Source organism: Calonectris borealis, chromosome 1 (genome assembly GCF_964195595.1).
Source record: "Calonectris borealis chromosome 1, bCalBor7.hap1.2, whole genome shotgun sequence".
Taxonomy (NCBI): domain Eukaryota; kingdom Metazoa; phylum Chordata; class Aves; order Procellariiformes; family Procellariidae; genus Calonectris; species Calonectris borealis.
The window spans coordinates 2,073,603-2,098,977 of record NC_134312.1 but is presented as its reverse complement, the minus strand read 5'-3'; the positions used below and the strand labels follow the sequence as shown (position 1 = coordinate 2,098,977).

The 25,375-nt window shown below is 44.4% G+C and overlaps 1 protein-coding gene across 1 annotated transcript in view; it reads left to right on the top strand.

Annotated features, from left to right (window-relative positions):
• Positions 1–356: 356 nt before the first annotated feature.
• Positions 357–25,375, top strand: part of NET1 (neuroepithelial cell transforming 1) — a 54,750-nt gene continuing 29,731 nt past the window's right edge. The window contains exon 1 of the mRNA XM_075142313.1: positions 357–509. Within this exon, the coding sequence (XP_074998414.1) occupies positions 376–509 (134 nt within the window). The 5' untranslated portion in view covers positions 357–375. The remainder of the gene's footprint in view (positions 510–25,375) is intronic.

The following is a 25,375-nucleotide window of genomic DNA, read 5'->3' as shown; positions in this document are numbered from 1 at the left end:
ACGGAAGGAGAGGGAGCACAGCGTTGGCCGGGACGGAAAGGGCGGGCGACGGCCGGGCACAACGGCTCCGTGCCTCAGTTTCCCCCCAGCCGGGGTCCTCCCACCTCGCGAGACGCTAGGGGGCGCTGCGCTATTTGGGTGCGACAGCCCTCCCCCCCACCGCCCCGCTTCCCTCAGAGCCGCGCCCCTCGCTTGCCCCGCCCCCGCGTCTCCTAGCAACCCGCCCCGCCCGCCGCGCTGATTGGCCACGGCCGTTACCGCCGCCATTTTCAAACCGCCGGTTCGCCGCCGCCGCCACTGCCGCCGCCATTATCCGCCGAGCGGAAGCGGTGCGGCTTGGTCCGGTCCCCGCCTTCCCCGGCGCGACGTGTCACCATGGAGGCAGAGCCCGTGGGCCAGAAGCCCCCTCGGCGGAGACGGGGCAGGGCCAGTGCCGGGGCCCGCGCCAACCGCTCGCCTCCGGCGGACAGCACCCCCGGTGTGGCCTCCTCGGCCGCCTCCTGCAGCCGGTAGGAGCCGCGATCCCTCCCCTGACAGTGGCCCGCGGTTCCCCTTGGGTTGTGCGCGCCCCGCAAACGGGGGCCCCACTGTTCTCCTGTCTTATAAGGGGGATCTCCCCTCAGCCTGCAGAGGACTCTATGCCCTCCTGTCTTGTAAAGAGAAACCCCCGGCAGGCTGTGGGGGACCTCTCACCCTCCTGTCTTATAAGGGAAATTCCCTTCCTCTGGTTGTACGGGACGCCCCCTCCTATCTCATAAGGGGAATTCCTTTCCTGCAGGCTGTAGGGAACTCCTTGTCCTCCTATCTTACGAGATGGACACTTCTCTCCTTCCCCCCCAGGTTGTAGGGGACGCCTCCCTCAGTGTCCTATAACGGAGGACACCCCCCACCCACCCACCCTTGGCAGGCTTTCCCTCCTGTCTTACAAGGTGAACATGTCTGCGAGTTTAGGGGATACCTGAGTATCCTGTAATTAGGTAAGGGGTCCACCAACGCCCCATCTTATGCGGTAAGAGTGGGTGAGGGGTGTTCTTCTGGTCATAACCGGTTTCCCTGCCTGTTCCTGTTCCATAAGGGGGAGAAGGTGCTCCTGTCTCCACCCCTGCGTGCCAAACTACCCCTAGGCTTTCGTGCAAAGACTTTCCTCTTCCCTCATCTCTTGTGGGGGTGTCTGGCGGGCTGCCTACAGCCTGCATCAGTTTGGGAGAAGGAGGATAGGATCCTTGTTGCTCCTCGGGGTGGGAGTAATTTGGAGATGGGGTGTCTTTTACATCCCCTAGAGAGATTGGCTGAGCCTCCAGGATCTCCGCAGGCTATAACACTGGATCAATTCCCTCTCCTGGGCATGGGGAGACCCGCCTCAGCTCCAGTGTCAGCCCTGGCTTTTTTTCTGAGTTTTAAATCCCTGTGTGCCATCCATTAGTGTTACTTTGGTATGTTGAACTTGGGAGACTTTCCTAAGACCACCCTGTGAAAGAAACTGTTACTTCTTAAGTTAATCTGAAGATCAGCTTATCTGTGACCCCGGTAATGATACCTGGATGTGTTTATAAGCAGCTCCTGCACTATCAGCAGCTGACCCTCGAGTGACCCATCTCCTGCTGACTGGTATCTAGACAAACCCAGACTGATCAGCAGAGGCTTGTGTTTTCTGTTGCCCTCAAAGTTAGGACATTACTTCTCCAAGCAGGTGATGCAGAAACCACCTATTTCTGACAAATGTGGCTCTAGTTACATCAGCCCAGTTTCTACCTCCAGGTGCTCTATTTGGGCAGAGGTTCACCCCCAGATGTGATCAGGGTCTTTTCCTTGCTGTCCTCGTTCTTTGCAGGGGAGAGATGGGGGATTTGTTCTGATGGGGGATTGCAGCCCTTTGCATCCCAGCCTGGCAGCTGCTTGGGTTGGAGTGGTGAGAGATGCTCCTGCTTTTCCTCCAGCCTCATTTGTGCCATGGGAATGAGTGAGAGGAAGGTGACCGGGGCAGTCCCTTGTTTTGAAACCTGGAGAAATTCCCCACAGGCTGGAGTGGATGTTCTTTATTAGGTGACTTAAATCAAAGCAAGGTAAACGTCGGTGAGCTTGGTTTTCGTAATGGCTGGTTTTAGTAACCATTGTGTGTTCTGGATGGTAGCACATTTTAATGAACTTTTAAAAATAAATGTTTTCATAGAAACATGCTGCAGTATCATCTTGAAGATGAAATTGTAGCTCCCTAATTACCGCACTTGAAAAGCGTGGCATAATTGAAGGCTTCAGTGATTCGGTGAGGTGATGAAACATACTGGCTCAGTTTCTGGGATAGTCGTGCATTCCTTTGTGAGGCTTGTCTGTGTGGAGAGGCCCAGGGAAATTGTGATAAAACTGTGAAAGGAGTTTATGCAGATAAGACACGTATGTATTAAACCTTCATCTGGAGACTCACAAGCAAGATGATGCCAGCTTGGCACCTAGATGTGGTCTTGTGATGTAGGTAGAGCAATTCAAGAAGTCACTATCTTGAGTTTTTTTCACAGAATAATGGAAAACTTTGACTGGAAGGGACTTCTGGGAGGTCTCCAGTCGACACCTGCTCAAAGCAAGGCGAGCTTCAAATTTAGGTCAGGTTGCTTAGAGCATTGGCCAGGTATGCTACAGAAACCTTCAAGGACAGAGATTTTCTTATCTCTCTGGGTCCCCATTCCAGAGTTTGACCACACTCATTGTGGGGGGAAATATTTTTCCTTCTATCTAATGGGAATTTTCCTTCCTGCAGCTTGCGCATGTTGCCTCTTTCCATTCTGCAGACCCAACAAGGGTCTCTCTTTTCTCTCCACCTCCTTTTTAGATAGTTGTAGACAGCAGTTAGATCCCCTTGTGCCTTCTCTTCCCCGGTCTGAGTGAACCTGCTGTCAGTCTCTCCTCATTCATCCTGTGTTCCAGCCCCGACACCATCTTGGTTGCCCTCGGCTGGACATGCTCCAGTTGTTGATGTTTCTTGTACCGGGAGGCCCAAAGCTGGACCCAGTATCCAGATGGGGTCTCACAAATGCTGACTGGCATCGCTTGACCTGATTGCTGTGTTTTTGCCACCCTAGTAATGCAGAGCCAACCATCTTGCTGCAAACCACTAATAACAGAATTTAAATTGTTAATCCCTTCAGCTGTTGGGGAAGTGGCAAACTAGGACAGAGGGACAAGTTTGGTTTTTTTTTTAAAAAAAAAAAAAACAACCTGGAAGCAGTTGTTTTTTTTTTTTAACCACTTTAGCCAAATGTACAAAATCTGTGTCTTATGTTCGAGTGGTCTGGCTGCCGGGCTCAATTCCTGAGCTTTAAGCCAGTCTAACCTTGCATGGGCTGGTATAGGTTAGTGTGTGATTTTCCCCTTGTTAATGGTGACTGCATTTATCCACCTGTTGTGGGCAGGATCAGTACTTGAGTCTCTGGGCTAGGACAGGCAAGAGCTCCAACTGTTTGCACTGTGGTTATGGTCTGAACAGCCAGCCTGCTGCACAGGGCTGCTCTTAACAGAAAATCCACGAGCTGGGGGGGTTGAATTCAGTTGGGCCTTCAGGAGAGCGACGTGGAGCACTTAAGCAAAGGTCCCTACTCCCTAAGCAAGCACTTTTGCACTAGAACATAAATATATTTAAACATATGCATGATAAATTACCTCACTCCCCCGTTAATTTGCCTTAACCTTGTGAGTGTGTGCGCACACATGCATGAAAAAGCTTTTGTCTCCAGCCCTGTAATCTGACCCTGGAGGAGGAGTCCTCTGCCCACCAGTCTGATTTTAGTCAAATATCTGTGCCGACAGAAACAGAGCTCCAGTTGCAGGCCCGAGGCCTCTGATTGAGACACCCTGTGAATGCACTAAATACATTCAGCAATGTTTGAGGGCGAGGTAATATCCTTTATTAGACATGTCCTCTTGCAGACCCTGCCTTGCTTTTGTACCCTTAGACTCTCGTGGCTACAACATTCCTGAGTAGTCTCAAATCTGCTGTTTCAGTGGGTTTTTTTTAAGTATTAGTTTGACTTTCATAGGAAGCATCAAGTTTCACTTCTGTGATGCTAGAGAATTCCTGACACTTCCAAAAGAGGGGTCTGTGGCCAGGGAGGTGTGAAGGGATGTGGTTTGGACAGAGTATTTGTAGTCAGCCTCTTGTCTGTGTAATCCCACAGTTGTGTCTAAAAAGGGAGGAGACAGTTGATGGCATACTAGAGACAGTGACTTCACAGTTATGAACAGTGAATATTTCTTCTGATAGCTCTGATCTGAGGACTGCTTTAACATCTTATAATTTTCTGTTCATCCCTTTCCCCCATCAGCAATATTACTCTTGCGCGGCAATGTGAATCAGGTTTAAGGTATGAACAGAGGTAATTAATCTGTTGAACAGAGGGAGAAGAAGCTAGAGAGTGTGTCCAGAGCAGTCCTGAGGGGGAGCAAGAAATGGGTTTACTGAGAAGACATTCACTCTGTTGCCAGCTGGTTTCTGACCCAGAATCAGACCACATTACTAGTTGTTGGGTGACTGTTTCTCTGAACTTGATGTCCCCAGCCCTGGAAGATAGAAGATGGCAAAAAAATTACAGGTAGGCTTCTGGGATAAAAGAAACTTTGTTTGGGGGTTTGTTTGCTCTGTAATCTTGTTCCCAACTTCGTAGTTTATCTAGTCTCAAGATGAATCCAGGTGAAGGTGACAGCTCAGGGGCATGTTATCTCTTCTGAGGTAACACACGTAAATAAAACAGTGAGTCCTCTCTCCTGCCCCAGACATGCTATCTAACCCCGGCTTGCCTCTTATATACATCTTTTGCCAGGCTGCATGAGCTGGTGTGGAGGCTGGCTCTGGAGGAGCTCCCTCCAACTGGGATGGCCCAGCACCCTGCTGGGAGGAGACAGGAACCCTCCAGCCCCAGGCAAGCCCAGGGCTTGCAAACTTTTTTTATCTTTGTCCAGAGCCAACTGTTCTCTCCAATATCGAGAAACATTCTGTAGCTTTCATATTGCAGAAGCACCCGGAGGCGATCGTGCAGGGTTGGAGCACTGCTGGGCTGTCAAGTCGCACATCTAATTAAAGCTCTACCTCACGCTCCCCTTCCTGAATGTCTGCATCTTTGGTAGTACAGAGCCACAGCTCTTTGCAACCGCTGATCCTATGACTCGCATGCAGTGTTGTGCTTGTTTTGTGATCTGTTGGTACTTGCTCAGCCTCTGGGGTCCTAGGCCTGTGAAGACAGTGCAGTTCTGAACAAGAGACAGCGATGTGTCACTTTGAGACAAGCTATCTGCAGTGGGAAGGGAAGAGAGTCACAGCTGATTATACATATTCATGTACTTTTAAATAGTTTAATTGTAACCGTCATTTCTTAGTAGTTATTCAAATGGGATTAATCCCAATTAACTGCCTGACTTTGTATGGAAGGATTAAAAGAAACTAGTGTTTTTATGTAGGTCACATTAGGGTGGAAGGTGGAAAAGATGCTCAATGGTCAAGTTGTGCAAGCAAGGGTAGTGTCGCGGTAAGCCCCTGAGCAAAAGGTGGTCTGAAGCAGGCTGCCCGGTGTTGACTTGAGAAAGCAAGGACAAACAGCTTTTGTCTGGTGTGATCAACGGATGAGGCTGACAAAGGAGCTTGGTAGAGTAGCAGGTGTGGGAGAAGAGGTGAGAGTCTGGTTTTCTGTTTTCTCACAGATGGTGCAACTGTGAACTGCTGCCAAAGGTGGGGTCTGGGTTCCCCAATCCAGCTCTGTTCCTGCTGCTTTCCTTGCCGCAGTCCCAGTCACTGTGTGGCTGTAGGGTGAACTGGGTAGTTGGTTTTTTGTTGAACCCGCACCCCAAAAAGTGAAGTTTTACATTAAATCAGCAGCTGAACCACCTTTCCCTATGGCCACAGGATTGCTGAATTAGGCTTGCAGGGATCTGGCTGGAAGGAAGGGAAAAAGGTGGCCTTTTTTGGCAGTCGCACTGGAGAGGTGTAATGCAAAGAGAGACCCTTCACTGCAGCCTGTGCAGGCAATTTGTCAAGAAGACATTTGTTTCTGTAGCAGAAACAGGAACAAAGAAGTTGGTTGTCCACACGGGAGAAGAATGGGTTTTAAGGAGGCAACTGAAGAGAGAGAGTCCTTCCCGAGTTATATGTTTACATACTAAAAAAAGAAAAGCTTTTTAAAATCTTCCCTGATCACCCACTTGTTCTGCACAATCTGCAGTAAACTCTTCAAATGGCTTTTATTTATTCACTATACACATTTATACTATTTAAAGTCAGTTGTTTGTTGGCCAGTGACCTAACACTGTTGTGAAAGCCAAGTGTTTTTGATGGTGATGGCTCTCTCTTTCCTTTCTTCTCCCTAATTATGGCTTTTCTGAAATGAATGTTTGTTTGCTCTTGATCTCTGTTGTGATTAAAGCCTATATTCCATCAGACTTTCTTGGGCTGGTAAAATAGTAATGAAGAGTGCAAACATACACTTTTCCTTCCTATTATCACATCAAAGTTAGCACAAATGGAAACTTTTACTCCACTGAAGAAGGTAGCTATTAAAATGCATCACTTGAACATAATTGGAAGCTACAGTGTAGCTTTCAGAAAATGTCTAGAGGCTCTCGTATTGCCACTGTTTTTTATTCCAAAAGCAGGCTGTGAGTGTCTGGGTCTGGATGTGTTCAAGGCACGGTAGGTTTATGTGCAACCACTTCAGTCAGTTGTCCTTCCACAGGCCTCAAACACACGGCTCATAGGAGACAGGTAATGCTGCAGTAGCTGTAGTATCCTAAATCGTGTGTCCATACCTCAACCTGAAGTTACTGTAAGAGAATGCTGATACTTTGGCAATCGTTCATAAAAATCAAATAAGGGTTTGGGTTTTTCAAGGGTTAAAACTCCACTTGCGTACTTTGTTACTTGTGCTTCTCCTCAGCTGTCCTTTGCACAAGAACTCCACAATGTTTCAGCAACTGGGAGAGGGCCAGGATCAAAGTATCCCTAAAACTGAGAGGATTTACAGTGATAGCAGTTATCTTGTGACATTGTATTTTCTTCCTTTAGAGACTGTTTTTCAGTGAAACTGCTAGTACCATTTTAAGGTCATATTTCTCTTTCCCTACACTTTTCCCTACCACTACAGAGGGTTTATTAAAATCCAGTATGTTGTTCTTGCAGCGAACTGGAATGAAATCCTGACCTTACTGGATACCCGTTAACTTACTGAGCACCTATTAACAACTATTGGTGCGGGGGAACTGTCTTGTACCTGGTGTTTTTCTGCAAGGGACAAAGAAGGTGTGAGCATACCTGGCTAGTCAGCTGCACAGCTCTGGAAATGGTTTCTGGGGTTTTTTTTTGTTAGGATGTGTGAAATGTGTTAAAACACAGGCAGAATTAATAAAACAAGCTGAAGTATACACTTCATATACTTTCGGTGGCCCCTGAACAAGTATCTCCAGGAAATACTACCAAGTGCCTGTGGGAACGCTCTTCCACCCCCAGTGTGCTCCCAGTGCAGCTTGGTGTTTCTCAGTGCTTGGAGATGCTGGAAATGAATGAAATTTCTCATAGGGAAGATGAGATGAGGGTTGGGAAGAAGGAAAGACCTGTAAAATCATTCAGAACTTGCTTTTTCTAAACTGCTGCTTTCCCAACCTACATGACAAGTGCCACCAGCCAGTTATTAAAACCTATTAAAACATTTCAGCACTCTCAACATCCCTCTATGTGAATGTTGATTGTGGGTAACACCAGTCTCTTAATTAGTATATGCTGATGATAGCCTGCTTGTTATTGTCTTGTAAAACAGAAGTCATGCTACACTTACCAAACAATTATCTTCACTCACAAATCATTATCCTCAACATCCAGTTGCTTAAGCTTAGCTATTACTGCTTCAATTAATATTTTCAGGGCAAGCTCATCATAGATGCCTTGCAGAATGCTCCCCTCAGATAAGTATCTCACAGTGGATGAAGATAAGATATTACAGCCAAGCCTAGCCAACTTCAGTCCTGCGAGTCAAAAGATAAGGATAGCATCTCTCCTGTAAACATGAGCCCTTCAGTGCTTTTGCACCCAATGAAGTAATCTTTGCGTGTGCTGAAGGTATCGTTTCTATAATAAGGGATGTTCTTAACTCTAGCAGTCTCTTCTGACTGGTGCTGCTTCTGACCAAGGTATCAGGCAAAGGTTGGTATGAGCCCACAGCAATGACATGGTTCAGTGTGATGAGGAGAAGACCTCACTCTTCCCCATTTTTTACTTATGAGTAGCTACAGTAGTTCTTAAGAAAGAAAACCAAAGCACTTAATCAAATGCACTTGCAGCAGAGATTGGTATTGCTCTCCTGGTAACTAAGAGGCAGCTTGTTAACATATTCTTTCCAAAATAACAAATTATGTTAACACCTACATTTCCTACTTGGATAGGAATAGAGCACAGAGGTGGAGTTTCCCACAATTGCAAGCAACAGTGCAATAGAGCCTACAAAATGTCTGCTTCGTTCTCTCTCACTGCAGACTACGCACATTTCCAGATCCCTTGAGCAAGTTTAACAGCTGCTGGTTATGATTGCTGATCTCCTGGAATCTGCTGTGGGAAGAGAAGAGATAAAAATCAATGGCACTGTTGGTCTCATAGGAAGATTAACATGTGAAGAAGAGCTTTATGAAATGGGCCTTGCTGCTTTTGCAGGGAAAGGCCAAGAAAAAGCAACTAGTCCTTACAGTCCTGCTGATCTGGCCAGGAGAGAACAGACTGACTCCAAAGGAGGAGAATTATTTTACTGAAATCATGCAAGTGAGAGACTATCCAGGCACCTACCTCAGTTATCTTAATTTTAGGAGAAGACTGCATGTCTTGCCTGTATCCTGTGTGATCAGAGGAAACTGAAACAACAAAGATGGCCTTTCACAACAGACTGAATCTTGCATCTGTAATGCAAGAAACAACAGGTAAAGGCAGGCAAGGGAGTACAAGAACAGGAGAATTTGAAAGGGATGGAAGAATGACTATGTTAGAGGGTAGGTAACCTGAGACTACATTGGGAAATACCAAAGTTCAGCTAATCAAGAACAGCAGGAAGTTACCAGTCTTCCTTCTAAGTAACAGTGGTGGGCACAGGTTTCATTGAGGATAGCAGTGGGTGTCTTGTGAGGGGCCTGAAAATGAAGTCAAATACATGTGGTTCTATAGAAAAAGATGGATCCTCCGAAGGGAGGATGGAGGGTGCAGAGAGGAATGATGTCGTTAATGTGGAGGACTAGAAATTATTTTTGTAGTGGTTTGCCAAAGAAGTGTGCAGTGTTGTCCTATATACTTGCTAAAGTCAGGGAAAGTGTTACATCAGTAATATATCCAAACAGGGAGCAGAGTTTAGCTGTTGGGAAAGGCTGCACTTATTCCCAACAAATACTTATTTTTGCCAGAACAAGATTTTGACATATGCTTAAGTGTGAGGTCAAGTCATACCAAAGTTATCTTGTCTCTTGACTTGTATTCCACTGCCAGAGAGGCAGCCTTGATGTACCATGTATGCTGCCAACACATTAGACCTCAAATCTAACGATCTTAGATGAGAACAGCCTATGGGTTAAAGAAAAGTTTAAGTAGTGAAGGAGAAAGGACCTGGTTTTATTTACATAATCCTCAACTCCAGGAACATAACAGACATTCCTACTGGATAAAAAGGAGTTGTAAAAACTTGAGCTCTAACTGTCTGGGAATGTGGAGATGATGCTTCAGACCAGCATCCTGGTGCTCTCCGTCATGCCGAGTGGATGTAAAAACAGCACAGACTCAAGGTGCGACTGCTCCCCTGACTGCCCTAGCTTCACACAAAAGCCTTGAAACTGTTGAACTTGAAATATTCCATCAGCTCCCATTGCTTGCCCTTAACCCTTTGAAAGGGTTTAAACTCCAGTTTGGCTTCTAGAGTGTTTTCAAGAGCTCCGATTGCAAAGAATTGGAAAATCAGTTTTTTGACATGTTTTTTTTCTTGTCTAAATTGAAGAAGAGATGAAAAATGTAAAGACTGCTTCCAAAAGTCTTTTCCTGCCCAGGTGGACCCATAAGGCTTCTGATTATCAAATCACCTGTCATTCATTCTCACATGCTGACATGCACATTTCCAGATGATAGCCAGCAAACTTCATGTTCTTAGTGTGCCTGCTCGAGACATCTCAAAGAACTCTGTAAGGTCACTCAGTGATCAATATGTAAGGAGGGAGCATTACCTCTGGTAAACATAGCTAAGCAAATTACTGAAGAGGGTGAGGAAAACTGACAGCCTCAAAGCTCTTCTGCTTCTCCAAGGAGATGGTATTTGAGTGAATTTAATAGAGCGCTGGGCATGTCAAGTAGGGGCAAAATTGTTGTTAACCTGCAGAATTGCCTGTCACATGGATAGGCTTTAATGTGTGATATTCTGCAAAGAAGGGCTGGAAATGTGCGTAGGTTTGAGAAAGCAGAGTGCTGTAGCACTGTGGCAGCTCTCTGCAGGGCTAGACCCAGGTATCTTTGAAAGGGAAGACTATGGAGGAAATAAAGGGGGAGGGGGAGAAGCTCGTACAAGCTGAAGAAGAGGCGTTCACATGTCTGATGGGAGAAGAATGAGACTGTGCTGCTCTTTCACCAACAGAGAGCTTGTGGGACATCTTCAGCTTCCACTGTTGGGTCAAGTTTTTCAAATGTCAGAGCTGTGTACTTTAAATATTTGCATTGTTCCTATTCCTACTGACCTAAATTTGACATCATACCAGGTGTCAAGGCTTTCAGTTTCTGTTGTATTAGGAAGCTTTTGCTTAATTTTTTTTTGTTTCAATTTTCTGGGCAGCTATTTGTCTTGCCAAAATTATGCCAAGTAAAACCCGACCCATTAGGATTTTGAAAATGTTTCTTCTTCCTCTGGGCTCGATTTTTGGGAACCGTTTACATGTGGAAGGATGTGAGCAAATGCCTTAGACCATTTTTCAGAAGTGTCAAAGTAGATGTCCTGCACTTACTAAAGCCCCCTTCAGCTCTTATGAAGTAATAAATCTGCCAAGCTGTCTTCCTCTTCCACTTCACAGAAGCAGTTTCTTCTAATACAGTAGCGCAAGAGAAATACAAAGTACTTCTTGGCCTTCCTCATGTATTCAGGAGGGTGAATACGTTTTTCTTGAATTTAGCTTATTAAAATAATAGGGGTTTGCTTTACCAATATCTTTTTTAAAAATACTCAGGATAAGCTGTAGGTAAACTTTTATTGCCTGAAAAGAAAGATTTACTCAGTCTTTGCCTGATCTAGGACATGGGAATATGATAAGCAGTTGTCTAAATTCACATATACTAAAAGTATGGAGAAATGGTTCAGAACATCTTAGTGTGCATATCTAGTGGCTGCAGATTAACCCATGAATCTTTCTGTAGGAAGATAATGAACAAGCACTAACTTAAAAACTTATTAACATAATTTTATAAGTGAAGGATTCCTAAATAGGGGCTCATCTTTGCTGGAGGCTTGGAGAAAGACAGTTGGGGGTAAGTAGTTTTAAAATATATTTATTTATATATTGTGTGAGGTGATAACTATGGAAGTGGTATCTTTTGGCAGTTGTAGTGGATGTTGCTGTTTGTGGTAGTAAGCAAGCACAGTTTCGGAGCCTATGATTGAAAGTACATGAATGAGGGAGGCATGCTAGTGAAAGACAGAGTTTAGATCTTACAATTATAAATCTTGGATGGACCTAGAACCACCCAATTTCTTACGGACATTAGTTGAACTGAGAAGTTGTCATTACTGTTGGATTTCCTGATTTGCAAATCCTTTCTTGTCAGGTTTTTCAGCAATGCTTTTCTTTTAAAACATTGCTAAGATTTAAAAGCAATGCGTAGATGAAAATATGACCTCACTGAAACTGGTAGTGAAATTGCCAGTAAATGCACTGATTTTACCATAGTATTCCAGGATTTTACTCTAGTCCGCTTTGTACAATGGATTCATTTCAAGTGCTTGTCAATTTGACAGCCACGGAAACTTTGAATTTCGTCTGACTTGCAAGGACTTCCTCTCTGGATACTGGAAAAATTTCTTCCCTACCGTTAACGCTTGTTTTCTAGCTCTGCTATCAGTTGTTGCCTTCTTTCTTTATTTTTTCCCTTTCCCCCCTTCTCTTCCTTTCCTGTCAGATCTGCCAGTATATTTTATACTTTCATTTCTGCATCAGCTTTAAATCTGCTGTCATCTGTGGTGTTGCTCTGAAGAAACAGCAGGAAACATGGGGTTTCTGGTGAGTGTCAAGCCACTGCAGCAATGAAACTTAAAGGAAAGTTTTGAAATGCCTGAGAAAGGAAAGCAGTGATAAGGCAGCCCTGACAATAATATGTGGAAGGAAGAACTCTTCCCAGAAAGGAACATGATAGTGAGAGATGAACAAACACTAAGAAGCAATCGGGTGAGAGAAACTGAATGATTATATGAAAGTTTCCCTAAAAAATAACTTATAAGTGAGAAAACAGCTGGTGATGATCCTGATGCTGCTAAGGTAAAGCAGTTAATAAGGATGGAAAAGCCTTTTCCCCCAGTGTAAATCACTTGAATGAAGATTAGACAGTACTTAAGCTTTATATGGACAATTCCCAGGGAAGCTGATGGACTTTGACTATTTGTATTCCTTTTATACTAGCAATGTTTGGCTGCTTTTTGAGAGTTAAAAGATGTAAAAATTCAGAATACACTGAATTTTTATTTAAATTTCAAAATTCTGCTCACAGGTAATGAGTATTCGTGTTTGCATCAGAGATGTTCTTGAAGACAGTGTCTCTTATTTAGTGTGGGGTTTTATTTAGTGTGGGGTTTTATTTAGTGTGGGGTTTTATTTAGTGTGGGGTTTTATTTAGTGTGGGGTTTTATTTAGTGTGGGGTTTTATTTAGTGTGGGGTTTTATTTAGTGTGGGGTTTTATTTAGTGTGGGGTTTTATTTAGTGTGGGTGTCCTGGTACCTGATGCCTTTTACTATAATTGAAGGGCCTTCTAAAAACCTGCAATGGAAGTGACTGCAGGAATTACTTCATCTGCTAATCAAAACAATATAAATATAAAATACTCCAGATTAGGAAAATGCATCCAGATTCTGAAAAAAGACTCTAGGTAGATCATTCAGTTTGAATTTGGCTTGGAAACAAGTGGTAACACCTAAGCTCTTCCTGAAAAGAGTTTTGTCTTGCAAGAGCAGGTCCTATGGTGAGTTGGCCGATGTGCCACCTTCCACAGAGCTTGTCACAGCGACTAGGATGGCTGTTGCTGAGGGATTTCTGCTTTGCATGTTATGGGGAAAAATACTTCATGCAGTGGAAAGCCATGGAGAACTGGGCCTTTGGTGAATGTGGTAGGATTGTGTCCTCAGCGGACAACCACTGCTTTACTTTGTGCATGTCTTCACAGCCACGCATGAGCTGTGTCCCGTTCAAGCATGACTTTGTCACCTCCTGACAAGCCCTGAACACAAAGGCTGCAGGCATGAGCTTAGATTCATCTTCAAAACTAAACCATGTCACACTATTAACATACCCAATGAGCTGGAGAAAATGGCAGGTGAAGATTTGTGACTTGCTTCCAAATAGGATTTTAAATGGTCATTAAGTTTGTCCTCCTAGCTGTACATCTTCCTCGCTTCCTAGCTTTTATACTCTCCAGGGCAAATTTCAGCAGTCCCTGGAAAGCAGCTGCAGTTTCATGTAGTATTCACATACCTAAATACATACCTTGTTCTTTTAACTGTTTAAAATTTGCAGCTTCATTGTTTCAGCTGGGATACCTCTTCCCTTTGCTATGAGAAATGTAAATAATTCTTCAGTTTCTCCGCACCCAAAATTACAGGTTGCCAGCAAATCTGTTTAACTCTGCAGTGCCATAGACTTGGTGGTCCCACAGTTACCACATCCTGGTGAGAGGGGAAGTACCTTATTAAATGTGCTGACATAATTGTAAGCAATTATCTGACCAAGCCTTCAACTTTACCTGCAAATGGACAGGAAGGCAGGCTTGATCACAGGCCTTGACTTCCCGGTGCCTTGCCTTCCTCAGGCAATTTTATTTAGGGTTACTTTGAAGTCTTCCCAGAAATTAAAGCAAGGACAGAGGCCCTCCCAGTAGTCTTAACAGAAAGGAAAAAAGCACAGTTTATTTCAGACCTGACTGTCAGACATTTGGATGAGTCCCGGGTGGACAAGGCAATTTCTTTGTTCCTTGAGCAGGACCCCATGCTTGTCAACAAGTTCTCCAAAAGAAGCATTTAGATCCCTGAAGAGGGATGCAAAGTGTATCTGCAGCCACGGTCCTACAGGCTCTGTGCTGCAAGCATTATCCCTGCTGCATGTGGATGGTTGACTGTTCACCTTTATTCTTGATATTATTTTGGTGAAGCCAAAGAAAATGCAGACTTCAACAACAAAAAAGGCATAAAGCCAATAATGTAGTTAGAATTGCAAATTCAGGTGGGCCACACCTTATGTGGAGGAGTAGTAACAACCTTGGCTAAAGTTTCCTGCATGTTTTAGCAAGCAGTCCCAAGGACAGACAATAATGCAGCCTGGTTTCCTATGGAGCTGGCTTGCGCTTGGATTCTCTGATGTCGTCTTTTCTTTTTTTTTCCCCACCTCCATGGTTGAGGTGTAACAGTTCATTCATCATGTGCAAAGTTGAGAGAGAAAGGTTTAAAAAAAAAAAAGCATGTGGAGATTGAGTCCTTGATTCTGGGGAATGGCGGTAAGATCTGTTAGGAAAGGCATAAACGGGCTTACCCACTGTTGGGGGCCTGGGCTGCGATCCCGGAGGTGGCTGAGCATGATTTGCATCCCACTGATGCTGCTGTGCAAAATACTTTGCTCTTCTTACAGTCTGTGGGGTGACTGGGCAGCAGGAGCTGCCGCAGGGGAGCTCTTGGGAAGGCAGAAACCTTCTAGTGCCATTTGGAAGAGGCTCAGGCTTCTCCCTTTTCTCCTCCATCTTTTTCTCGTGTCTTTCTGGAGCGCTGCTACTGCCAGGAGCTTTCTTATCGCTGTGTCCTCCTGTGCTGGAGCACACGCAGGGAGCTCCAGAGTATGAAATAAGGGACTCCAGAGCCCTGCTGTCTCTGGCAGAGCTTTCTAATTTCTTGTTCGGTCCCTTTAGTCCCTGCCAAGCACGCAATGAAATCCTCTCCCTCTAGGTGTCACCGCTGGATTGGGAAACAGATCTTTTCCTTCTTTCACTCCAGCTTTGAGCTTATTTACAATAAATTGACTGGTTAAGCTACATTTAGGATTAATTCCATTTTACTGAGTCAAATGGTTAGTGCTTCCCCACCTAGGATGAAAGAAAATAATTTCTTGAATACTACAGGCTGACTTTTTTTTCCTTTCCCGCACTGAATTAATAGTCCTCCGTGACATACTATCTGCTGACCATGTCCTTTTCCTAAACCATTTAAACTCGGTCAGCTCCAAGGTGACTTGGGGGGAGAAAAGCAAGCAAGGAACAAAAGCATGTGAACACGTCCTGGGCGCCCTGGGCTCTGGGCACGTGGGTGGGCTGGAGAAGGAACGCAGCACGGCTGGGAGCGTTCATCACCTTTAAAGTCTTCACTTTAAAAGCTCTTCTGCAAAGTTGTCTGGGTGGTTCCAGGTTCATTTCTGAGAACCCAGAATATGTTAATCTTTGGCATCAGAGAGACCACAAAAGCCTATTGCAAAAAGTTACAATTAAGCTGATTTCCCTCCCCCGCACACGTAAAGGTCTTAAGATTTTGTTTGTAACTGCGTCCATATCTTGCTTAGTGAGAAGAGTCAGTTACAGTGCTTGGCTTAGTTTAAACTTCTAGATGCAAGGTTTTCCAGCGAGATGAAGAGATTTAATTCCTGTAGGTGACTTTTTTTTTAATGGCAGTTGTGTTCATGAGTCCCTTAAATTGGCTGGAAAATATCACCCAGAGCGCTACAAAGCATTAACTAATTAGCGGCCCTGTCCTTCACAAAAGACATTGCCATTCGTTTCATGGGACTTTGCACTTAGTACAGCAATCTTTCAAAGCAGCAGGCCTGAGCAGCTGATTTTGTTATAACTGTTTTACAAAGGGGTCAGCTTCGAAACTCAGCAGTTAAGGACAGACCGAGGCCGATGCAGAAGTGCTGACTTTCAGCAAAATGTCTATTAACCACAACAGAGCCTGGCCTCTGGCTCGCCTGCCTAGAAGGCTGCCAGCTGCAGTTGGTGTCACGTCCCCTTCCCTAAGGTGGTTTATATCAGTAAAATGAGTTGGTGTTTTAACTTGTGCTGTATCAACAGTTGGGAAAGAAGGTGCTCTCCGTGATAGGTGAAGTGTTGAGATACGCAATGTTGTCAATGCAATAGCCCTTATCGTTGTATCAAGCCATGTTTTCTGAACCAGGTTTACATATGTAATGTTTTGTGTTGCTGTTTGTTATTTCAGCTGACTAATGTATCTCCCACTTGTTTTTTAACATTCATTTTGATTTGTTAGTGATTATCTTTCTGCGTCGAACCTACTGCGCTTTGTAGTCGCATGTAGTGGGGCTGTTGCAGTACTAATTCATACACATAAGGGGGCAGATTTGAGATTGTTCTGTAACCTAAATCGATTTTCTTTGTGTAAAGAATTGCTTTGGGATAATCTTTAGAAGAGACAGAGTAATCTTTGTGCTAACTGTCCAAGAATGTTCTCTTGAACATGAATAACCACTGGTTGAGCTGAGTGAGTTTTAATAACGGGTTTCCTGTGGACATGTCTAGCAGACTCTCTTCTCTGAAGACTGTACATTCTTTCTAGAGAGGTGCTATTTTTCCCTTGCACTGTGAGATTTATTTTGTGTGTGGGTGGTTTGTTTGTTTGTTGTAATAACTGGAAATGGCTATAATGCTTTTATTAAAACTTTATTATTACTCTGTTTAAAACTTGAAAACAGACTTCAGGTGTATTTATACTTCTCTCATGGAAAGAGATTAGAGACTTGTGTCTGAACTCTCCTCCCTTTCCCATCATGCTAGCTCATATGTCTTCCTTGGCCCCCGAGCAGTTACCTTTCCCTGCCAGCCTCCATAAAATTATCCCTGGAGGCAGCAGTTCCTTGTCTACTGCAGTAACTACATTTTCCCTGATTTCTTAATCCTTCATCTGTATTGTTTTGTCTGAGTTTCAAGCTCTTCCTCTCCTTGCAGGCCTTTCTTTGCTCTGTTCCTTATCTGCTACTGCCTCTAAAACCTCTATGGTCAGATAGCCAAATAACATCTGAGACTGTCATCCCCATAAAGAGAATTTGGCTTCTAGCCTGAGGTCTAACTTGATGTCTACCACCACCCGTGTGCAAACTGAGCTAAATTGTCCAGATTAGGAGAATGGAAGGTGTCTCAAACTGGAAATTGTTATCTAGGACTTGAACCAAATCGTCTGAGAGCTGATACTCCTCTAATGCTTTCCCACCAGCAGGAGAGAGTGGAGGGTCTCAGCAGCAAGCATCATGAGATATGTCCTAAACGCATACAGATGGGCATGGAGGCAGGGAGGACTGAGAAACATTGATGTGGTTTTATGTTGGAGCTCTGTGACTGCAAGCTTAGGCCAGACACAGGTACTAACCACTTGGACCAGCTTCACTTGGGACCCACTACTGAAGCTCTCATGGAAAGGGCGAGGCTGAAACGCTGCCTGAAAAGGGAACCCATCGAGGAATCTGAAGCCTCCAACTCACAGGTGAAAGGAGGTAGTTCAAGGTTAAAATAGCGTGAAGAAAGGAATAGTGAAAGGAAACAGTTATCTTGCCTGAGCACAGAAGGCGCACTAGTTAACGTGCTTTAAATGAATTTAATAAAACAGTGCAAACCCTGTTTGAGAAAATGAGTTCTCCTGGGGTGGTTACTGGCCTATGTCAACTTAGCACAGGTCTATTTGTCACTGGCTTGCAGAGCTGCCTGGGATATCAGCTCTAAATGTGTTTACCTATTTTTACATTTTGTAAGAAAAGAAAGAAAGGGACTGTGCTTTCAAAAAGCAAAAGCATTAAACAATCTCTTCTGAAAGAGCAAAGTACACCTTCAAGTCCTTGTAATGTTTAAATATTTAAAATATGAAGTCACTCAGTGCTGCCTTACCACCCACCTACTAAGGCCTGTTTCTCTTCCGATCTTACCCTTAAATTGTATAGACATTACATTATACAGCTCCACCCTGCAGCCATTTCCTGCCCAGCTCCTTAGTCCTTGGTGTTTTCTGATTATTTTTTTTCTCTTGTCTCCTTTTTTGCTTTTCCTATGGCTCCATTTTTTTTGTATCCATGGTTCCTAGACTGCTTCTGCTGGCTTACTCTGCTCTGCCCAAATCTAACCCTGCCCCTGTTTCTTTTTTCCTGCGTGGGATAAGTGCTAATCTCCTTCAGCCTGCAAAGCAATGCACGGCATCTTTTTATAGCCCTGGCAAAGATGAGAAGGGGGTGAACTTTCCTAAGAACATAAGAGCTGGTTCAGAACAAGGGTCCCTCTGACCCAATGTGCTGTTTCCAACAATGATTTGGGTGCCAAGTAAGAACAAGAGTGACACTTATGATGCTCCTTTTTCTTGCACCATCTCAGTCTCCACCGGTTTTCAAGTTGTGTGCTTAGTAGCCCCCAGTAAATCTTTTCCAAGGCTTTGCCTAGTCTCGTCTTGATCCCATGTGGACCTTGCATCCAGGGTGGCTTTTGGCAAGGAGTCCTGCAGATCAGTTGTCTACCCAGGGTGTTCCTGGCAGGGCCGTGGCCAGGAAAACCTCCCATCCACTGAAATGGGCAGGAAAAGGGATGCGACCTGCCCCCACCCCAGTGACTCTGTATTTTATGGCTTCTGCAGAACTGTCCTGAGCATTAGGAAAAATGCTGGTTTAGATTATTTCAAGCCAAAGCCATCCTGTGGCTTGTTTTGGTTTTGTTGTGAATCATAAGTAATTACAAACACATTATTCTAGTGCTGTTGAGTCCCCACATTGGTGCTATAGCAAAGGGCAAGATGGCTTCCTGTAAATACACACGTGGCAGTACCACTGCTGTTACAAATCTCCCACCTCCTCCAGTTTTAAGAGACCCTTGAGCTGCGGTATAATCCTGTATAATAGAAAAAAGCTATGCTGGTGCAAGCAAGCAACCACATTTCAGCTGTTCTTTAATAACCTTTTACATGCACATGTTCAGCCTCAGCAGAAGATGATTGTCTTTCACTGAGCACAAGCCTAACTGAACTCTTGCTCGAACGACCTCGCATTTGCTGCCGGTTGCAAGGATGCTGGTGGACCCTTACAGTACTTCAGCTGGTCAGTGGTAACTTGTTACACCACGTTAAGTTGCTGTTCCAGCCCTTGAGCCCTACAACCAGCATAACTGCATTCATACCAGGGGCTGCAGGGACAGTTTGCATAAAAAAAGAAAAACATACAGCTGAAGTGACTGTTTGCATAGCTGCTTAGAGTTAAAAAAGAGAAAAGTTTGTGCCTGTCAGCACTAAAATGTGTGTTTTCCTGACTGTTCTCTTGTGATAACTTCTAATATTTATTGGATCAAGCTTGGTTCCCACAAGAACTCAGAATAGTTGTCTGGATTTGAACCGACGCAGTCTTCCTCGGCTGGCATGGCTGCCAGGCAGCAGAGCTCGCTCCCATGGCTTCTGGAATTCCTCCGTCCCAACCACTCTCCCCCGAGAGCGTTCAAAATAGGTATCGCAGGGGAAGGGGCTCGCAGGGGTGACTCTAAGTGGAAACAATTATGTCTAAAGTACAACTAGCTTCAGCTGAACTTGGAGCCTTTTGCTCCCTGCCTGGAAATGTTCAAGAAGTTTAAAGTTCACTTGCAGCCCTCAGAGCCTGGCTTTGTGAGAATTAAAAAAAGTCAGGTAAAGTTAATCCAAAGGGGTCAGTGGTTCATTAAAGCACCCAGAGACAGTGGCCTTCACTTTGGTACATAAAAACACTGTGAAGATGGCCTTATCTTCAAGTCTAGTCTCTATGAGACAGTGCTTTCCTGTAAGCATGGCTATTGTTTACAACATTTGCTTCCTTTCTCTTTCCTCCTTGAATGTGGTCCAGATACCTAAACGTTTATTCGTAGCATTGTGCTTTATCACCTGGTCATTAAGTTTAACATCTCTCTATTGAGAAGTCAGCTTTAATTTTTTAACGACGGTGATTTCTCTGGAACACAGCTCATTTCTGACCTTGGGACCAAAATTGCTGAAGAGGATATGAACTATTTAGAATAAAGCCTGACTAAAGATTTCTCTAAGCCTTTAGAGGTACCTGCTATCAACTGTACAGCTAGGATGACATGATCAAGTGAGTCAAAAATGTATTTATGAATATTGCATCTGAGCTCTAACTAGAAACTTTGTCAGCTGGCATTTCCTAAGCATTGCACGGAAGATTCATTTCACCTAACTTTGGTCACCTAAAAGCTGATTGCTTAAATCTGAGCCGCACACAAGGTTTCTTTATAGCTGATGCAGAAAAAGAGGCGCCTCGAGGGCATAGCCAAGCCAGCTTAAAATGCCTGGCTGGAGGTGTCAGCCTCTCTCCAGGAGTGACAGGGGAGCCTGGACAACTGCCTCCCCGTCGGGGGGCTGACAGATGAGATGAGGCCTGGCCTGGCTACACACTCAGCAGGAAAAGGGGAGCCGAGGTTTGGCATGTAGTGTTGGTGTGGTTTTATTTCTGTTCCTGGTTTTTAATTGTTAGGATTATCTACCAGTCCATCATTCATGTGAGAAGTCATGCACGGCCGACAGGCCTGATTGACAAGGGACTGATGCACGAAACTCGGCGGCTCAAGAGCTGGGGGTGCATTAGCTCTGCCGCAGGGAGCTGTGCTCTTCTGCCAGAGATGATCCTGCAGCAGTGAGAGCGCTTGCACAGCTGCTGACAAGCAAAATATTTTGTCAGCAGCTGCACTGCTTCTCCCTACAGTCCTCCCCCCTCCTCCGCTTCAGCGTTTACATCATATCTCTGGAAATGAGAGTACAAATAGCTCTGTGAAGTGGGCAGAATTACTACACGCAGCATGTGCTTAATCATAGAATCATTAGAATCATTAAGGTTGGAAATCCTGATCCTGTATCAGGAGATGTTACTTCTGTCAGTAGCTTTCACTTCCTCTTAATAAAGACAAATAAAGTTTTTCTTTCTAGTGATGGATTATTGCCATAACCCTCTCTTGCAGGCAAGAATACCTGCCTGCAGGACAGGAGCTCTCTTTGCACAGCTCTGGCCCTGTGTGCCATAAGGCTGTGTGGAGGAGAGTCTGCTCTTGCTGTCTTCCAAAGCGAAGCATGGATGGAGGCAAGGGCAAACGCCCAGGTGATGGAACAGCTGGGTGATGCTCTGGGCTGCCACTGGCATGAAGACGTTAATGCTGATGAGTCTGTAGGGACACCAGCTCCCTCCTGTGCCCGGGAAGAGGAACCGTACTTCTGGAGCACCACAGTTTCGGCTCGTGCCTAGTGGTGCTTCTGTCCTCTCAGCTTGGGCATAGCCTGGAGTCATGGACTCCTTGAGGCACCCAGGTTTTCTTTGTTTTCTTGGCAGTATAGGTTCTCTGGGATGTTTGCAGTGTTCCCATCACCTCCTCGCCATGTTTGCAGGTGCGTTTAGGGACAACCTCAGGCCACGATGGCAGTTGAAGATGTTCTGTGCAGCTGCAGAGTTGTCTCAGCAGGCCAGCTCACGAGCAAAGCGGAACAAAGGTTTTCCTACCCAGGCTTATGTTTGCCACCTCTTGGTTTGGCCAGCGCAAACGTTTGCACAGTCAGATTCTAAACTGAATCACTGAAATGGTACTCTTAACAATAGCCTTCTGTGAAGATTATTTGTATCTGTTTCATTTCAGTGCTCGGTTGATGGTGTGCTGCAGTGCGTCATTCGACCAGAAGCCTTTGAAAAATGCTACTGTGTGCTAAGCATAAACCTTGAAGTAACTTGAACAGTTGGACAGGGATTGGGGTGGGGAAGAGAGGAGACTTGACCATGTGCTACTGAAAAGCCTTTCTCCTGCAGAAAGCTCTGGCTGCCAGCCTTAGCAACAGTGCTAGGGCGCTTAGCGTTTGCTGCATGTGACTTGGAGCAGATACCCGGCTGGGGAGGGAAGTGTGAAGGCAAACTGGAAGGAAGATGCTTGGGTCATAAGGGAAGTCTGTGGTGAAAAGATATCACTTCAATCCTCAGATAAAACTAGATGTTGCTGTGTTGGCTGTGGAGAGACTGTTAATGTGCAGCTCTGGAGAGGTCAGGCGTGCGATTATTTAAGGATATCAGTGCATGTTTAATCTCCTTGGGGCTCATCTGCTTGTGTTCAGTGCTGCTGTTGATTGCTTCTTCAGACAAATAGCTATAATATTCCACCAATACCTGTGAGGAGCAAACACTTCTAAAATGGAAAATCACTCTTCCCGTTCAGTCTGTGCTGAACTTCATAAAACTATTTAAACAAAAATTTAATGTTCTTTGTATAATTTGAACCTGCCCAGAGTGTCTGAAGGCGCTTCCTTTTAGAAGCAGAGGTTGTTCCAACATAAAAGAACAAAATAATAGCTATTCCAGAGTGTCTGAAAAGTACAAGAAGTTCTCAGCTCAGCAGTAGCACTGCTCGGTCCTGTCCAAGTGGTAGATGGATTGAAGTGTTTTTGATTGCTGTTTAACTCCACTGCTGGCCATGCATTTTCATGGCTTTGCTATTTGAAAGCTGAGACTGCTAGAATTACTAATTGCACCAGTGTTGCAAACCCTGCTGCTGCCAGAAAGTTATTGCAGCTTTCTAAACCATATTTCCAGAGAGCAACCCGTCATTCTTTTGCTCTCTATATAATTACGGCTATAAGTATCCCGCTTCCTTTGTGTGCTACTGGCAGCGATAGCATTAATGAGGTAGCATTAATGACGGAGAAGCAATCTGCAAACTTGAACTCCATGCGGAGTTCACCGGCACCATTTTCCTCTCAGCCATTGAAGTACTGAGTTCTTCTGTCTTGCTTTTAGATATTTAAAATGTCTGTCAATAGGTTTTTCAAGTAAGGCTTTTACCCTGGAGCTTTTCAAGATAAGGAACTGTGACAAGCACTGCCGTAAGTGCCCTTAGTCAGAGTTTGTTTGCACAGTGCTTGGGAGGCCTCTTATACTGGCCAAGGCCTCTGGATATTGTTGAACTGGAAATATTAACTATAGTAGGTTGGAAATCCAGAGGCTCTCTTTTTTTTCCCCTGCAGAAAAGCTTTAAATTAAAATTCAAGAGACTTGGTGGAGCATTTCTGTTCTTGTCATTCAAAACAGGATTCACCAGTGTGGCTTGTTCATTTGGGGAAAGAGAAAAGAAATCTGTTCATGTTGCTGTAATATTCACCATCTTAGTACTTAACTGGTGCAAGTGGTTTATATTTAAGAACAGATTGCACTGAAAACAAAAAAAAGGGGGTTGGAAGTCAGAGGGGAAGGAAACACAGAATTGCTGCCCAGTCTGAAGAATGTATTTTGGAACTTTAAAAAGTTAAGAGAACTGCCAGATCAAAGCATTTCTGCAGTTTCCTGGATAAGTCATCAAAAATAAGTAAAAAAAGAGTGCAGACTGTCGAATGATGCTGACTAGGCGGTGCGGATTTACAGTAAAAAGGGAGAAAAATGTTTCAAATAACATTAATGGGAAGTTGCTCCAACCTGATGAGTGATGCTCTTCTGTGCTTTATCTTCTAGTCTGACTAATGGGAATCTATTCTAGCACGCCCTTTGTGGATGTCTTTTGGATTTCTGTTTGACCCAAAAAATCTCTTTCATGGCTTTCCCCCTTCCCCCCCACAAAAAAATTAGCAAAAGTCAACACAAAAAAGCCCTGTCTCTGGGGAAGACAAGCATAAAAAGGTGCTTAAGAAGCAACACAGTACTTGACAGAAACAGTTGCTTTTTGATAAATTGATTTAAGATTAGGTATTTTTTCACAGCTGCTTACCCCTCCCTTCTGAACTTCAAAATATGTCCAGCTCTGAAGGGAATCATCAACCTCGAAATTAAATTGTGAGGACAAATTTGGCCAAGTGCTCACTGCCATCGCTTCATCCATACTGTCCTGTGCTGCTGAGAGGATCCTGATGTTTATTCAAGGAAGCTGGTGAACAATGACTGTTTCCTTAGTCTGGCTTCAATGTGAAACGATTGAGCCTGCCTACTTGCCTTTATCAATATGTTATCTACTAAATTGCCCAGACTTCCTCTATTAAGATTATTGGGGCCTCATCTCTTCCCCTGCTATGTTGCCGAACAGGTTTTGAGTTCAGGACTTCCCCTGCCTCTCTCAATGTTGGTAGCTGGTTTTCTAAACCTGTTTGCAGGCCAACTTGAAAATACAAATGACACGTGCTCTTTTAAGGTTAAAAAATATTTCATAGCTAATCTCTGTATGGACCATCAGCGTGGCAATCTCTATTTTAACAGGCTCTGGAAAGATTTACTCTTGGCAAGACTGGCAGTATCATCATTTGCTGGTAAGCAGCCTGGAACATTCATTTCTTGAAGCAAACAGTGGGTACCAAAACAGAAGTGTTTGTTCTTTCTGTACAGTCTCAACAAGATTGCCCTTCCCCTGCTCTTAGTTTGGAGAGATTTGCTTTGCCAGCGTGTTGCCGCAACATTTTACATCTCGAAAATTATTTTTGTGTGTTCACGTAATCATCTTCATAACCCTGAAGTTCTTAATCACTTTGAAAGAGGTTTCAAAGTTACATGAATCAGCCAGCTACAATTAACACTTTCTGCTTGTCTTGAGCCTGGTAAGATAAGGAAAGAGTCTGTATCTGCTCATCCTGTCTTAAACTAGGAAATTATGCCGGAGACAGCCTATCAAGAAGAATCTTTTTCAAGGAAGTGACTGAATACTACTTTAGTCCTTTCATTTGGGTGACACAGCAGGGATATCTATGGATGTCCCTGCAATAGGGCTGGGCTCTTGGAACAGCTTTGCGGTAAACACAGCAATTAACTATATCCAACTGCTGGCACCAGCACAATACTTTATTCTGCTCTCTTCAAGTACTAAAACATTACATCCAGGCCACTCTGCACTTGCTTCAATTAATCATACAGTGTTTTGAGCAATGACCAACAGCACAGTGCTTCATCATGCAGCTCTGCTTTTTCTCATGTTGTGTTGTGAGATGCGTTAGTTAAAACTTCCAGGATTGCTCTTACGGTCACCGCTGACTTTTAATTCACCAGTGCTGTCTTCAGGTTCTTGACAGACCTTGCAAGGGATGCCCGTCTGAGCACTGCAATCATGAGTCATCCATTTGCACATAATATGCATGGTAGTCATGCAGGTGACTTGAAATTTGGCTCTGTAGTTTTGAAGAGCTTTGCAGGCTCTAGCAG